The 17,694-nt window shown below is 40.0% G+C and overlaps 1 protein-coding gene across 2 annotated transcripts in view; it reads left to right on the top strand.

The window, feature by feature from the left end:
- Nucleotides 1-200: 200 nt before the first annotated feature.
- rabl6b (RAB, member RAS oncogene family-like 6b) overlaps nt 201-17,694 on the top strand; it is a 20,641-nt gene continuing 3,147 nt past the window's right edge. The window contains exons 1-16 of one of the 2 annotated variants that reach the window (XM_030417558.1): nt 201-345; nt 2,608-2,965; nt 3,097-3,231; nt 3,549-3,596; nt 3,811-3,840; nt 4,217-4,269; nt 4,441-4,529; nt 4,975-5,115; nt 6,777-6,882; nt 7,281-7,384; nt 8,136-8,521; nt 10,225-10,378; nt 14,144-14,347; nt 16,166-16,424; nt 16,649-16,835; nt 17,604-17,662. In XM_030417558.1, the coding sequence (XP_030273418.1) occupies nt 2,836-2,965; nt 3,097-3,231; nt 3,549-3,596; nt 3,811-3,840; nt 4,217-4,269; nt 4,441-4,529; nt 4,975-5,115; nt 6,777-6,882; nt 7,281-7,384; nt 8,136-8,521; nt 10,225-10,378; nt 14,144-14,347; nt 16,166-16,424; nt 16,649-16,835; nt 17,604-17,662 (2,085 nt within the window). In that variant the 5' untranslated portion in view covers nt 201-345; nt 2,608-2,835. The remainder of the gene's footprint in view (nt 346-2,607; nt 2,966-3,096; nt 3,232-3,548; nt 3,597-3,810; nt 3,841-4,216; nt 4,270-4,440; nt 4,530-4,974; nt 5,116-6,776; nt 6,883-7,280; nt 7,385-8,135; nt 8,522-10,224; nt 10,379-14,143; nt 14,348-16,165; nt 16,425-16,648; nt 16,836-17,603; nt 17,663-17,694) is intronic. The other variant, XM_030417559.1, reaches the window with a different exon arrangement.

Genomic DNA, 17,694 nt, shown 5'->3' with positions numbered 1-17,694 from the left:
TAACCAAGTACAACTATATGACGTAAATGATATTCCATAAAGCAAGTCTGGTACTCAATTGACTGTCTCTGACTGGAAATTGGAGATAGTGTTGAATTAAGATATGAACAGATTTATCTTTTAAAAGTTAGTTTTCTCTTTTGTGCTATCATCCGTCAGTCTTGTACTTTATTATGAAAGTTTCAACGGAAGTGGTACATTTCCGTGTCACGCTTGACACTGAGTCCCTGTAGCTGGTTTCTTTGCAAAGGAATGTTGCGGCTACATCGCTGTCGGGATGGAGGTCTGACAGATGTTTAGAGCTAAAGATGTTGGGGCTGCAATTTCTTATCTTATTAAATAACCGTGAGTATTTGCAGCTGATATCACCTGGAAGAAAACACCCACCTAAGCTGCTGTTGATGTCACTGAGCGTACAGGGTGAAAAGCTAAGCTAATATCGGCTGGATGGCTAATGTTAGCTAAAGCAGAGCCGACGGATAACGTTACCGTTTAGTCAGGGTAGGCTGCCTCATCACTGTTCAAAGCCTGTGTTGTTCTTGGCATACCCAGAGAGAAGTTTGCCTTTGACATTGCTTCAGAGATTCGGTACAACTCTCTTTTAACCGAGCTAAGAGCTAGGTCAGCTAATGCTAGCAGGATGCGGTTAAAGGGAAAATTCACTCCTAAAATGAATTCATACGCTGTGCTGTTATTATTAGAATACTGCACGGTTTGGCTTTAAAATGAGCCGGGTTCTCCCGAACAGAGATGAGCACAGGCAAGCACAGAACTGGTGATGTCTAATGAAGACAACTGTCAAAGCTGATCTTGATGGTGAATAATGTAATACCTCCTGGGACACTGTGACAGCTCCCATTAGGATTCCACTGACACATGGAGGCATGCTGTGATGCTGCTGTCAGCTCATTTTCACGAATCTCTAATGTGACCCTTATATTTCACTTATAAATCTATGAGTCAGTTACTGCTTTGTTTTTGTGTAATTCGCTTTCAAAGTGTCATCTGACTACATAACCAAATACAGCTCCAGTTTGTGTGTGCCATGTACTGGTACCACAGTGAATTTCGAGCCAACCGTCAGATTTTCCAGGAAAATGAATAACTAACAGTCTTTGAAAAACCCAAACGGCCATTTAACATAAATAGCAGTTCTAATTGCTGTTAGAAGGTATTTCTTGTAGTTCTCACAGAGAATCATAATGGGAAAATACGCCCACAATGTGTCAATTTCATATACCACATAAAGATAATGTAAAAATATGTTTTGGAATGAAAATATATGTATGTTGGGGATACATGATAAAAGATTAAATCTGCCAGATATTGGAAAATGTATATTCTCGGCTATAAATTGTGATTCAGTGAATTCATATTCAATAAATATATCAGATAAAACAAGTAAGCTGCTGCATCTACACAGTCCGATAGTATGATGATAGTAATGGTATGCACATTAATAGTTGGTTAGCAATAATAGACACAGGTCATCTAAAGTGTTCGTGCAAGAATAGAAATTGTGCTTTTTGTTTGTTTTACGTTAGACTTGTTGGACCGTCTGCATGTGTGTCCCCTGGAGCTCTGTGTTCACACATGGAAGCCTTTGTTTCTAATAGTTGTCTGTGAGCTTCAATAAAGCTTGTTAGTTCTCAGTGTTGTGACAGTAATCAACCTTGATCCGTGTCTTAAACTGTGCTGTGTTTGGTTCCGTGAATTTGAGGTTATTATGCCCAAAAGGTCATTGTAAAGTCCTTGAAGATGATGTTAAAGAAAGTGTGGAAAGCGTGGTGTTAAAATCTGAGGACTTTATTCCTCCTCTCTGAACCCTTGTGGAACATGAAATATTCACACTGGAAACTACAACTGGTTTGCTGTCTGGGTGCTACAGTTCCTCTCCTCCTTCTTACCTGTGCTTTTTGGCAGGTCACAGCCAACTTTAGCAGAAGAGTCTTTATTTACCTTACAATGTAGTGAAACTTCTCTGCATTCCACCCATGCCAGAAGAACAGTTGGCAGCGAGTGTAAAGCCTGGGAACCAACTCCAGACCGAAGCACTGACCATGTTTCAATAGTTGGGGAAACTGTGGGATTTACAAGGAATGAGAGAAAGATGTATACCAGGTTAATTCTCCAGTCATTACCCTTGACCAAGGCACTGGCTGAGATCTGGAGTTGTACCCTGGGGACGACCAATGCCCCCTGCTCCTTTGGGTTGGGTTAAATGCAGATTACCAGTTTCACTATGTTGTAAATTGTTTTGTGTGACCTGAAAAAATATTCTTCTTATTCTTCCTTTCAGTGCTCACTAGGTAGTTATTTTGCAGAAAAATAGATGACTGCTCTGTGACTGGAACGTAATGACAATATATGAGATTTTGAATAAATCCCATCTGGTCCTAATGGTATTATTTCCATTATAAGGAAACAGATGTCTGTGTTTTTTTATATTTATCGACTGAAATACCTAAAACATTTTATGTATGGGTGTATTTTCTTCAACTCACCAGATCTGGTCGTACGTTTCTTTCATACTTTCATACTCAAACTGCATCTTTCCTAAACCTTGAAAGTGAACATAACTTCTGTGTTCCTCTGCTTTTCCTCCAGATGATGCTCAGAACAACATGGTAGTTACCTTCACTTCTAACTGGCAAGAAAGAAGAGTCAGTATTTAGTGATTAAGTGTCCTATTGGCTTCCAAGCATGGAGCCATAACTTCCTCAGACATCAGGATACACTCTTACACTTTCCCTTTAGTTGTTGTGTGAGGAATTGTCAGAGGAGTTCCGTTGTATCACAACGTGTTGCTGTACAAGCTGTTGAAGCCCCGTCAAGATGTTTTCAGCACTTAAGAAGCTGGTGGGATCTGAGCCAGGGCAGCTCAGGGACAAGAATATTCCGGCTGGCCTGCAATCCATGAACCAAAGTCTGCAAAGACGGTTCGCCAAAGGGGTCCAATATAATAGTAAGTTATGCAGTCAATCAAGTGAGCAGGCTTCTGAAGTCAAATATGTATGTCTCATCATTTATAGAAGGCTGCTTCTTAGTCCAGTTGATTTCTGATGAACTTCATGTACAATCCCTTTCCCTCTCAAGTGAAAATAGTCATCCGGGGCGATAGAAACACTGGAAAGAGTACTTTATGGCATCGACTGCAGGGCAAGAAGTTCGTGGAGGAGTACCTGCCCACTCAGGAGATCCAAGCCACAAGTATCCACTGGAATTACAAAAGTTAGTCATTGCAACTCTTGTATGTATTTGGTCTTATCTCCACGGCTTTGGTTACCTCTTTATCTTGTTGAATATTTGACATCTACTGTTTGTTGATTTATTTCAGTGGCTCCATATCAAGGTAAAAAGAGAAAGCGTGTATTTAGATTTAGCTTCAGCTAACTGTTTTTAGAGTAGGTGTCCTGTATTTGTGTTAGTCCCAAACAGACAATATCACAGCTTCCTTTTCTAGCGCACTTTGCAGCCTCTGCATTTGAAGAATATAACTATGCCACCCTAGAACATGAATAATAAAAGTGCCCTTTCTGTTTATTCAGCTACTGATGATGTGGTCAAGGTAGAGGTGTGGGACGTGGTAGACAAAGGTGAGTGTTGACACACATGCCAGCTAAAAAAAAAAACGTACTTTCTACTGTACTGAGGCCTTCCTCACTATAAGAAGTGACACTTTTTTTCTGTCTACTGCAGTCAGCCTGCTACAGTACGTCATAACATTAAATGGATGCTAGGTTGCTTGTTTGCTTTTCTGCTCTCACTGCTGATGTTGTCTTTTTTACACCTCTCTCACACTCATCTCAGGCCAAAAATATCCTCTTCCTGAAGGTGTAGGTGAGCGCTACAATAGTGTGTAGAAATGTAACTCGCCTGTGTGCTGTGGGTTTGCCCCGCCTTGTCCCACACTTATCTGAATGTCAATATTCTCAAGGTTTGGCTATTCCCTGCGTGGCTGAGTTTTCTGCTGTATTTAGCTAAAGCCTGAGCGTCCGCACCGTGTGAGCGATGATTTAATGCCAGCAGTTTGTATTTAAAGGATAACGTGTGTTAAAAGGCTGCAAGATGCTTTTCCATAAGAAAAGCGGCTGTGCTTCTCTGCTCGATTTACTCATGATAGACTAACGTAAAGCATCAAACTAAACTGTAAAGTGTGAAGCATTTTCTTCTCAGCTTGTCTTATCTTAACAGTTCTGACTTGTTGTCAATACAGGCAAAGGCAAAAAGCGTGGAGACAATTTGAAACTGGAGAATGAGCCCCAAGAGGTGATTATCACATGAGTTTGGAAAAAAAATTCTATCTTTATAGTATGTGGGTCAGTGATTGTATTGACTAGAGTCATTATATGTTGTAAATGATCAAAAATGTAAGCATTTTGTTTCTTTCCGGTATCCTGTTATGAATACATTTGTTTAATCTGAATATGTGTGTTGTAGTCAGATGAGGTGGCCCTGGATGCAGAATTCCTGGATGTGTACAAGAACTGTAATGGAGTCATCATGATGTTTGACATTACCAAGCAGTGGTAAGAGTCGTTTGTCTGGTTGTTGTGCTAACACTGTCTCATCAGTGAACTCTAATGCTACAATATGCATGGACAGATAAGGTTTCAGTCAGTCTGCATGCTGCTGTGAAGAGTTTCCACTGGTGGATTTTGTTCAGCTTCAAAGGCACAAACCTTAAAACACATTTCAACATTGCTATTTTTGGCATCATTTGTGAGGTCATGAATAGATTTTTTTTGCAGTAACTGTTTACATGACACTTTATGTTTGTATGTATACCACTCTCTCAGCTGTACATACCAAAAACATTTAGGTCAGCTCATATAGTGATGTGTTATTCTGTGTTTTTCTTGTATTCAACAAATCACACAACATCCCCAAAACCGACAATTAAGTTTTCTGTCACAGAGACTGTGTCTTCAGCCACCCATGATTAATGCTTTGTTGCAATTTTGTCAACTGCAGGACTTTTAACTATATCCTGAGGGAACTGCCCAAAGTACCCACCCATGTGCCAGTGTGTGTGTTGGGAAACCACAGGGACATGGGCGAGCATCGCGTCATCCTTCCTGATGATATAAGAGACCTGATTGCTGGACTTAACAGGTAGATCAGCCCTTAAGCAAAAGGCCAAATAATAAGACTCTCGCTGTGATGGAAGCTGATGTGATGATGGATTTTGAATTTGACAGCAACCACGTCGATTCAAGATACTTTGTTGTCATTGTACTTTTGTGAAAACAACAACACAATGAAAATACCATAAGAAGTAGAAGTATCATTGAGGCATTGTGATGGAACACACTCATGTTCTCACAAGACCTGCACTACTCATTTACATTTAGGGCATTTCGCAGATGCTTTAGTCCAAAGCGACTTAAAGTAATTCATACATTCATACACTGATGGTAGTGGCTGCCATGCAAGGTGCCGACCAGCATATCAGGAGCACTTTGGGGTTCAGTATCTTGCCCAAAGACACTTTGACATGCAGACCAGGGGAATTGAACCAGCAACCTTCTGATAACAAGAAGCTGGCTCTGCCCCTGATCCATAGCCGCCACTCTACTTCTGACCGTTTGTCTTTTTTCATCGCGTTCTCTGTACTTGACTCAAACTTACACAGTCGGCATTTTGTTTAGATGTAGTTTTGCAGGTAAACACATCAAGGTCGTTGGTTAAAGCAACCACAAGAGAAACACAAGCACAACCCATCGACACGAGACAGCCACTGAACATACCGTTTGGAAATAAGGAATGTGAATGTATTCCTTATAATATATAAGTAATAGATATTTTAAACTTTACTACAATTGTCAGTGCATTTTAAGTAGCCACTGGCTACCTGTCATTCATTCATTCATTCAGTTATTCATTTCTTAATTATCCATCTCTCAAATTTTGCTAATTTTGCACAACGAGAATATTGTCTGGTCTGTATGATTGAGGTTGCTGCTGGAGAATGCAGCGATCATTACGTGCCCAAGCATGTGCATATGTGTACGTACTCCATGTTGGCATTTATCTAGTTATTTATATAACTAGTGTGAGTTGTATTTCAGTCTGGCATTTTTCAGGCACAGAGTCACAGAAAAGCGCTGGAAGTGGCTGGTAAATAAAACACAGACAAAGAGATATAGACTAAGTACTACCCAACTAGGTTAACAAGACAGACAAGTAGACTGAAGAGAGATTGACTACAAGCTAGCACATCAACTTAATGTTACTGTTAGACACCACAAGTTTACCTGACAGCTGTTCCTCTTTGTTTAGTTTAGTCTTTTTTATGACCAGAAGAAAGAGCTAGTTCCATCTCACTGAAGTTGTAAACATTGACAGCTTTCATACGATGGGGAGGTGGTGTCATTTGTGAGGCGTGTGTATGTACAGTAGGGGCCATGGGAGGTCGACTGACAGAGTTAAAGATGCTTTGCTGAAGCAACAGCGCAAGATGTTCAGCACTGTTATGACAGGTGAAAAACACTTTTGGATCAATTTGTGTATATGCAGCAAGTTAGACTAAGGCCAGCTGCCAGAGTCTCGTCAATAAATGGGGAACACTGATTCTTCACTCCCAGGCTTGTTAATTAACGTAGATATGAAGCATCGGTAGTGCAAAGATAAAACACAGTAATTTCTACTCTTCCGTTCTTCTCTTCTCCTCCCATCTTCTCTCCTGTAGAGAGAAACAACAACTACTAAACAACCCTACAAATGTACTGCACATGTTGTCATGAAAGATAACTAATAATGCCTGTGTTTTGCAGACCAATGGGATCATCTTACATCCACTATGCTGAATCCTCAATGAAGAATGGGTTTGGCTTGAAATATCTGCACAGGTTTTTCAACATCCCCTTCCTGCAGCTACAGGTTAGGTTTTAACCTTCACATCATCAGCAATACAACCGCTGTTTGAAACAGAATGGGATAATTTCCTAATCATTTTTTATACATATACTCTATTAAAAACCACACAAAGTCAATATATATCACGTTTTACCTCATGAACTTAAATGATTTTTGTAGATATATGCTTATTCTCAATTAAATTGCAACAGTTTGAAACGTATTGGGACAGGGTAAGCACTCCACTAACCCCTGTTTTGAACATTTCACAGGTGAACAGGTTCATATAGCTGATAGTATCATCCTGGTTATGAAAAAGGCGTCGTCAAAAGGCTCAGGCTTTCACAAGCAAGGATGGGCGAACACTTCATAAAACATGTGTGTGTTCATGCGTGTGTCTGCCTGTCTGTGTCTGCGTGCAGAGAGAGACGCTCCTGAGGCAGCTGGAGACCAACCAGCTGGACATGGATGCCACCCTGGAGGAACTCTGCGTCCAGCAGGAGACTGAAGATCAAAACTATGAAATGTACTGTTTGCCTTTTTTCTTCCTTTCAGATAACTATTGCACTGAGCCCTTAGAGAGACAGTTTTCTTGTGCAGATAGTCTACTGTGTGCACATGGTTTATTCTGGTGAGCATCAGAAATACGGCCTCGCTCTCGGCAATGAAGTTCAGAGGCACTGGACACACTGCAGACCTAACCTACCAGATCTGTATTTTGTCAGAGGACACGGCAATTCAAACATTTAAGGTGGTATTGTATAGAGTCAATTCCAATGAAAAATGGTGATTTCTGCTCACATTTTGTACCTCTGCATTGATATATTTACAAACAAAGGTCAGCATTTCAGTCACAAATATCTTTCTCAAAACTAAACACTCACAAAGTGACACTTTGCTTGAATATAGCCCAATATTACATGATGATCCAAAGCTGAGTTAGCCAAATTATACAATTTCTATGATACCCAACACCAACAAGAAGATTTTTCACTTTTAGTATAGTGTCACATTTCTACACATTGGTCTTGGCAGTTAATGTTGGGCCAGCCAAATAATTAAAGTAATCAAGAAAACATCCATAACTGTGTATTGCAAATGTCTTGTTATAGTAATGAGTTATCTTCTGACAAACAGATTTGTGAAGTTGTTTGCATGTGTTCTATGTTTCTTTGTGAACCTGATTATAGCATGTTTTGGGGTGATTATAACACCAGTCAACATCAGGACAATTTAAATATTAAGTTTATTAACAAGCCTTGCTGTGATTTCTGCAGTTTCCTTGAGAACTTGGAGTCTCGCAGTAAGGGCTATGGCTCTCCTGGTCCAGCCAACGGTCAGAGTCCCTCCTCAGGCTCCCAGTCCCCCATTGTCCCTCCCAGTGGAGCCTCAACAGGCAGCTCTAGCCCCAGCACCCCACAACCCCCTATTCCCTCCCAGGTGCTCCCACAGTCGCCTTCTGTGTCTGCCTCTTCCCCTCCACCTCCGCTGGCAGTAGTGAGCGTTGCAGCTTCATCAAGTGTTGAGTCAAAGCCATCAGCCCAGTCACCTGAACACCTTCAGTCCTCAGCTGCATCTGGGTCTCTGGCCCCGCAGAAACGCAGCTTCATCTCCCGCTGGTTTGGTTCACCTCCTGCTTCTGAGGCTACCGCTATTCAGTCAGGTGAGATTTTACACATTACTCAAGCAGTTAAAGACTCAGCACCAGGACACATGCCCTCTTCTTCCTAAACCTGGAATAGCAAGTCTCTGTCACCACAGTTTAAGTGACACACATCTTGATGCGTGTTTTATATACTTGCTATAGTGGATTCCTCACCCCAATGAGAAGCAGATAAAGCAATATCAAGAGTTGTTCAGCGACAAACGACTATTGGTCTGTGTGACCACCAGCCAATTACAGCTGTGCATGCATACAGCATGTGCCAGCATCATGTGCATGGATGCATGCTATTGTGACCGGCAAAAGAACCATACAGTGACCCTACCTCAGCTCTAAGCTGTTGTTATTATGCTGTCATATGCAGTAAACGCTGGCTTTGTGATTGAGAACTCTGGATTGAAGCCATATGCAGTGAGAGAAAAAATTGCAACATGCATGTTGACATTAGGGGGATAAAGGAAAGAAAAGGCGTTGTGCACAGCACCTGCCATATTAGTTTGCTCATCATTGGGAGTAACGGAAAAAGAGGCTTGCGCTCAGAAAGAAATGCCATGTGGATATTGTTCCTTACCAAGGCAGATTGATTGACTGTGCAAATTCCTTTTGTACTTCTGAACTTAAACTTTGATTGTCTACATCCCAGTCTTGCTTTTGGTTTAGCCGATGTTAAAATGAAAATGCTGTTAGAGAAGGTTGCAGTAACATATAATTCAATACACAGAGAGATATTAAGAAGTATATGTTGTTTTTAAAAGTTTTACTGTTATTATCTCTCCTAATTGCCCTCATTTCCTTAGCTTAAAGAAAATGTAATTAGTCCGAAAAACTGTGAAACATGAGCCAATTCTTCATCGTTAGGAGATCATTCTGTATTTTGGACTATAGTTTCCCCCCTCACAGTGTTAAAAGTGTATAAGATAAGAAGAATTACAATAGAAAAACAGCAACATTACAGAACTATAATAATAATCTAATGTTGTTTTTCAGATATAAACAGTAAATTGTTTGCCATTTCTTAGAAGAGCTTTAGAATAACATTAAAACAATCATTATTATGTCTTCCATGTCATTTATAAAAGCTTTCAATGAGGGCTGGGTAATAATTCTTTATATGATTTATCATCTCTCCACAAAGTCTCCTCAAGACAATTCTCACAATAAGAAATCTGCCTAATAGGTCTTAAGTCTACATTAATAACTTTGTAATTGCATTCCTGTTGAGATAATGATGCAAGTAGCATTCTTTTTTTGATATGACTCACTCTGACACGATTCAGCATGACTCAACCAAATAGCCATCAACTTCATAGTTTCAATATTTCTATGTAAGGAGGATGCAGCTTTTCTTTGATGATCCCCTCTACAACAGTTAGGGGGTCAGCAATTCTAAATAGTGAATTTTATTTTTCATATCAGCTTTTGAATGGATTATTCAGTCATAACTGAAACTTACCAAGTCCACAGCAAGTAGTCACAAGACTCAAGACTTAGCAGCTGAGATATCCAGAGCTTTACATGATCACAGGATCTGCTGGGTTTGGAATGTCATGTGATTTCCCTGTTCCATTGGAGTTTGTGTATAATGAACAAGGCAACATATTGCAGTCCTGTGATGGGAGCATTGTAATTTCTAAATGCAGATTTGAATAAAGTGAATTTATTAGATAGTTACTCACATAAATCTGGCTCTATGCTCTCCTCAGATGGCTCATCTGCTCCAGTGTGTCCTGCTAAGGTGCAGAGTGTGGATGATTTTGTACCAGATGATGGACTGGATAAAAGCTTTCTGGAGGACAGCCTGCCCTTGAAGACCAAGGTGCCTCAGCGTGCACCAGCTCCAGCTGTTGACAGTGACAGGTGAGATGTTTATGAAACCTCTTGAGTTAGTTTGTTCTTCCATGAGACAAAGTCAGTATTTGTTAACATTGTTGATGTATTATGGTTTATGCAATGTATGTAATAATGTGGATTAGGTTCGGCCGGTAATATAGTACCCCAGGCTATTTAAAAAAGGTAATGATATCTCTTTCATTACCGTCAAGAAAAAATTCTGCTCCATAATGTGCACATATAAGTAATAAATGCCTCAACAGTGTGTGTCCAACAGTGCCACTGTATGTGTGATTGAAGATGCTATAAAAGTGACAACAAAGCCTTTTGTAAATAATGTAATTTGTCAAATAAAACCTGTCAAAAACGACAATTTATAAGTAGATAGTCTATAGAAACACTCATACTCATGCGTCACATGACAGCCTCTCCCCTGGGAAATTTTTTCTGCTTATCCTCTTGTGCTTAGTGGTGCTTATACCAGGGACTGAGACCTGTAGTTTTCCCAGTAAACACGTCACCCTTTTTGGCTGACCTCCTTTCAGACACTCTGCATGAGTCAGTTTGTTTAACGTTGGAAAATACAGCTGGCAATCCACTCCCACACCACCAGCAACACAGACACGGGTGTATATATGCTTACTATGGCTTAGGTCACTTGTGTATGGCGTATGCAAGTGAGTTGGTCCCCAGAAAAAATGCAACTGCAGACATTGGGTAGCATTTTGAATGACACAGGGAGAGCCAGCAAATCTCAAGGCTGTGAGCAAGATTTGCATGAAGATGACAGACAGAAATGGTTGTACAAATCTATGTGCTTAACTCATAATTAATCACCAGCTAACAACGCTGCAAGGATGAACTTGTCAAGTATGATATTTTTGTCATGGTTTGAAAATTATAATACTACTACTTTTAATACTACTATGAACACTATAAATATTATGGAAATAATGATAATAATTTTTTGTATAGTACCTTTTTATACAAGAAATGCCATTCAAAATACTTTCCAACAAATAACAGACATACAGTATAAGTGTTTTATATAAAAGAGTGCTAGGATTTTAAGCCAGTTTTTGTAGTGGCCAAACCGTTTAATTACATCATCGCGTGATGCACTGTGGCCTAAAATACTTTTTCCCGTTAGCTAACGTTGTGAATGAAGCGTCTGTAAAACAGTTTATTCATTTCTTAGCATCAGAACCCCCCCAAAATGACTTGTTTGACTGCCATAACTTGAGTCCAATAACATTTAGAAAGCCTAGAAGAGCCGCACGATGAAATTATTTTATCCCCATTCAAGTACTTGAAGTTGGCTAGCTCGATCGGTGAAAGTCTCTAGTGAGCACACTCAATGGTCCCCACAACACAAAAGATCCAGGTATTTTTATTGCCTGGAAGTGGAGCCATTTTGGCTTCATTCACCACTGAGCAGCTTTCATAGGAATGAACAGGGCTTCGCCTCTATGGCTGCATCCAGCTTTTAATGTAGCGTACTTGGTGCAGCCACCTTGTGGTGGAAAATGGTATAGCAGCAATACGCGGTTCCCTTAAAGCCCTACAATGTGATATGTAGTCAGCTGGTAGCACAGGAACATTTGGGGATGGTTTATTGGTATTAAGAAGTGGATAATGCCCAACTCTAATGTGGATGAGAAACAAAGCTTTATTCATTGTATTCTTTCCAAGAACAGCATGTGTTAAGTTAAAACTAGCTTTCTTTGGATCTTTTATAATAGACAAGCTATATTTAACAGTGTTGGCTATTAACCCTGTATACAGTAAGTAGTTGGAAAATATGTATTGGCCGCTACAGGGCTCCTATTAGAGGGCACAAATCACTGGATGTGGTTCAATTTCTTTACTTGGTTGCAGGCATGAATATTATTAGAGGCGGTCACAGGATGTACACATTGATAGTTTCTGAAATATAGAGTTGCGTTCAGAAGTTTACATCCACTTGTTAAGAACATGTATATCATGACAGTCTCAGTTCCAATGATTTCTACAGCTCTCATGTTTCTGTGATAAATGAGCGGAACACAGTTACTTTGACACAAAAACATTCATGAAGTTCGGTTCAAATCTGAATTTATTATGTCTCTTCTTAAAATGAGAGCCCTTGCTTTCAGTATCTGGTGTGACCCCCTTGTGCAGCGATAACTGAAACTAAACATTTCCAGTAACTGTTGATTAGTCTTGCACATTGGCTTAGAGGAATTTTAGCCCATTCTTCCATACAGACAAGTTTCAACTCTGGGATGTTGGTTGGTTTCCTCACATGAACTGCTCGCTTCAGGTCGTTCCTCAATATATCGATTGGATTAAGATCAGGACATTGACTTTGCCATTCCAAATTATTAACTTTATTCTTCAACCATACTTTGGTAGAATGACGTGTGTGCTTAGGGTCAATGTCTTGTTGCTGACCCACATTCTCTTGAGATTCAGTGCATGGTAAGACGTCCTGACATTTTCCTTTTAGACTTTGCTGGTATAATTTAGAATTCATTGTTCAGTCAATAATGGCAAGCTGTCCTGGCCCAGACGCAGCAAAATAGGCCCAAACTATGAAACTACCACCATGTTTCACATTTAACATATGCTGGAATGCAGTGTTTTCCTTTCTCCCAACATAACGCTTCTCATTTAAACCAGAAGGTTCTATTTTGGTCTCATCCTTCCATAAAGCAATTTTCCAATAGCATTCTGGCTTGTCCATATGATCTTTAGCAAACTGCAGACGGGCAGCAATGTTCTTTTTGGAGAGCAGTGGCTTTCTTCTTGCAACCCTGCCATGCGCACCATTGTTGTTCAGTGTTCTCCTGATGGTAGACTCATGAACAATAATATTAGCCAATGTAAGAGAGACCTTTAGTTGCTTAGAAGTTCCCCTGGGGTCATTTGGGACCTCGCTGACTATTCTTCATCAGGCTCTTGAAGTGATCTTTGTTGGTCAACAATGGTCTTGAATTTTCTCCATTTATACACAGTCTGTCTGACTGTGGATTGGTGGGGTCCAAACTCTTTACAGATGGTTTTGTAACCATTTCCGGCCTGATGAGCATCAACACCTCTTTTCCTGATGTCCTCAGTGCCATGATACACTTTAACAAACATGTGTTGTGAAGATCAGACTTATATAGATCCCGCTGATTGTTTGATTGTCATCCCATTGATTGGGACTCTAATTTCATCTCCAAATTAACTGCTAACCCTAGAGGTTCACATACTTTTGCCACTCACAGATATGTAATATTGGATAATTGGCAATACATAAATGGCCAGGTGTAATATTTGTGTCTCATTTGTTTAACTGGGTTCTCTTTATCTACTTTTAGTACTTGCATGAAAATCTGATTATGTTTTAGATCATACTGATGCAGAAATTTAGACATTTCTGAAGGATTCAAGAACTTTCAAGCACAACTGTAAATAAAAAGTCCAAACTGACATTGTCTCTGACTGCTGTACATGGGACCTCCCTGATGAAAAGGTAAACACACAGTGTGTTAAGGTCTCTTGGAGTTATATCATTTAACTTTACGTAACTGACGTAGCAGTCAACTATAAACAATATGGTCCCCACAGTCTCTGTAGCGTGAGGAATTCACAACAAACTGAATTCTATCCAATTACAGATGTGCATATGTACATTTGTTGTCACCGAGGTCCTGGTTTTAACCACCCCAGCTACTACAGCAGAGTTGCACAGTAGCCTACAACAGCAGACTAACACTCTCCCAATTCGTATAGGTAAAACGTTTTTCTTGTCTTTCTCTTTCCCAGTGATGGTGAAGGCAGAGGAAACCCCATGGTGTCAGGTTTCCAGGATGAGCTTGATCCTGATGACACTGAGCCCAGCCTTCCCCAGCCTAGGACCCTGCCCCCCAGCAAAGATATCACTCTGACCAGTGATGAGGAAGAGGGGGTACCAGCAGCCCCCACTGTCACACATGACCAAGACCTGGACAGTGAAGCTGAGCTGAAAGCGTAAGTCCTTTCTCAAAATGAGAATACTTTAAAACCTTATGCATTCATACAGGAAAACGGGGCAAAAGTGTGGAAATGATCTAATCCATATGCTATGACCTTCACAAATCTCATCCCAATTGAAAACCTATGGGAGGTTTTACAGTAGTCTTTAATAAAGCACTCTTCAGGGTCATCTACTAAACATTTGAATCTCACCAGCTCGCTAACTCACCGCTTGTAGTCAACACCTCTTCTTACTATAATTCTGACGACAACCTCCAACCATCTCACCCAGCTCTGTCTCCTGTCACTAGTGAAGAAACATCAACTCTCACATCCCTGCTGGGCAAGATGAAGGGTCTTCATCTCTGCACCAGCTTTTAAATCATGATGTTCAGTAGTAGAGCGCTCAGTGGTCAATGACTGTCAGCCATCGGTGAACCCTACGCTGAGTGTAAAGAGAACATTCAAAGTGCGAGTGGTTTTAATTGTTATTTTTGTTGATTGAATTGATCCTTCTCACTGCTGTTTTTTTTTAAATTAAAGCAAGAAAAGGTAAGGTGTAATTTATATCATTAATGATGGCTTTGTTTCATTTAGGTGAGCAAATTCGAGGGCTCAGGTATTATGCATACTCACTGATGCAGCTTACTGGTTAACTTAATAGAATGAAGCCAACACTAACATTATTGGTAACAGCTGTGCTTTTCCTGCTTTGACAAGTCAAAATAGCAGCCATGAAAAGGATATATTACACCAATATAAGGTAAAGAATGAACCCTTTATTGGCTGACAGCTAATTTTGGAATGAGACCATACCATAATTCAAAGCAGTCATTCCCAAAGTCAGTGCCATGACATCCTGAGATGCTTTATAATGGGCACAGAGTGATGCAATATTTTTCTTATTCAAATTGTATCGTTACTTTAAAAAAAATATTTAATCATATTAAAATGAGGGAATGGTTACGTTAAGTACATATAATGTTAGATTTTGAAAATTGAAGAAACAAACAGTAAACGTTTGAATCACTATATTAAAGACCCTGATAAATATGTACTCATACCACAGCTGGTGACATGACAGCTCATGGTTGCTGTTTTCTTTGTTTTACAGGTTCACAGAAGTCAGAACATAGCAACTGTCAGAGCAGCAATAGAAATATCTGTCCCTTAAATAGAGCTACAAACTTTCATTGTTTTATACTGTTGTTTGTTTTTCACCTTGATGCTCCTTGCATTTAGATTTGTGTTCACAACAGCAGGTGAGCTACCTGTGGATTGAGCTTGTCATTAATGATGCAGCCTATCAAAACAAACATGGTATGGAATGATATTGCAACAACCAAGTGCACTTACTAGCTTGTAAAAAGCAACAACATAACAAGGCCTACATCAAATAAGATAAGTAACATCACAATCATTGCGTTCAAAGGAGGGAAGTCTCCTTCTCTCTCTCTCTCTCTCTCTCTCTCTCTCTCTGTTTTACTTTTTTTTTTTATATTGTTACTGGATAGTGCCCAGATTATGTAGGCTACCAATCACAATGTACTGTAAACCTTAGTGCATCATATTACAAATGCATGGCATGAGCTGTGAATGATTACAGTCTGCCACATTAAGTGTTTTAGTGTGATGAGAGGATTTACCTAATTACTCTGTTAAGCCCAATGTAACCTTGATGGTTGCTAACCCCCCTTTGGTTTCAGTGATTTTAGATAAGAAACTTGGAAGTTCACTGCTGCTGCAAAAGGAATGTAAAAATATCTACAATATATATCAAAACAAATACTCATATTTTTCAAGGTAAACAAATGTTCCTTATCAACGTTTCAGGCCTGTGATCCACATCACAAAACCAAAGGTGGCATCTAAAGCTCCGGAGCCCAGAGGCCAGGCTGGAGCACCCATCTCCCTCACTTTAACTCCAGCAGAACAGCCAGCTCGACCTCAAGGCAAAAAGAAGGGAAGCACACCCAAAGCTGAGGACTCTGATACAGACCCTGAGGCTCCTGTAGCCCAGCAGATGCTCTCGTTTATCATGGATGACCCCGACTTTGAGTCTGAAGCATCAGACACACCAAAAATAGCAAAGGTAAAGTAGAACAGATTAATAATCGCAGCAGATTCATTCCGACTCAGTTCACAGCTCTTTTTAGAGCCTGAGCTTCTAATGGAATTGTTGGAATTGAGTCAGCTAGTACTACTAAATATTTTAATTGCAGTACTGTCACACTGCCTCTTAAGAATCCTTAATTTCTCTTTTGGGAAAATTTGACAATTTTCTCATGTGATTTTTGACTGCCCCTTTCTTCCCAGGATGCATTTCCTGTCAGAGATGAGCTTCTGTCTGACCTCTCTGATGATGACATGCAGTTAGCCAAGGTGCCAGAACCTCTGAAGCCCACTGTGATCTCCTTCAAACACAAGGATGATACCGACCTGTTTGGCCTCGGCATCCAAGAAGAGGCTCCTGCTCCCAAAGACAGCAGTGAGGAGCAGGAAGGCAAGTCATGAAATATATCGGTCTTTGTGACTCTGTAACCGTAACTCAGTTGACATTTTGAATTGGATTCACACTAAAATCCACAAATGATTGATTGTGTTCCCAAATCTTTAATGGTGACTGCAACAGCTTGGTTTTTAACCCCACATTTAGACTAATTCTGTCCTATGGACAAAAAACTCTTATTGATCTTTATTCAACCACGTGACCGAAAGTGCAAGACAGCATCATGTTCAAACCAAGAAAGGGTCATTATCCAGAATGAATAGAACCATAGGTACCTTTACAGGTACATAATCACAATTACATTGGGAGAGTGATTGCTAGATTTAACTGCATTTTTTATTTTATTTTATGTTTTAAAGTAAAATATCTCAGCAAGATAAATCTGGTAAATTTATTAAGATAAATCTGATAACCTGCCCTCATAACCACGACTGCTCCAGTGGAGCTGCTCATTGGCCACAGATCAGCCTGTAGTGGTACTGAGCAGCTCCCAGGTGTAAATGTGATCAGTGCGTTCCTGAAAAAGAGAGCATTGCCCCCGCTCCCAAGGTGAAAAATTCCTGGATCCAAGTTAATGGGGTCTACTCTGAGTCGAGACCCACCCTCTATCTGATTTTAGTGGAAGACCTTTCTGTAGCTTGTGTGTAATCCTGCTGACTAACCAACCATCCAAAAAACAGACACTGCTGAATATATAACATCCTTGGCAGAGGTGGTTTAAATGATGGTAAAGACATTTCTATGTATCTGCTCCTTTTTCAGAGAGAGAAGACAAACACTCCTCCAAAGAAAAGAAAAAAAAGAAGAAGAAAAGCAAAGAGGTATAATTATTGCTGTTATATACTGTAAGTAG

The sequence above is a fragment of the Sparus aurata genome, chromosome 5 (genome assembly GCF_900880675.1).
Source record: "Sparus aurata chromosome 5, fSpaAur1.1, whole genome shotgun sequence".
NCBI lineage: Eukaryota > Metazoa > Chordata > Actinopteri > Spariformes > Sparidae > Sparus > Sparus aurata.
The sequence above is the reverse complement of the archived record's forward strand: the minus strand, read 5'-3'. Positions and strand labels throughout refer to the sequence as shown.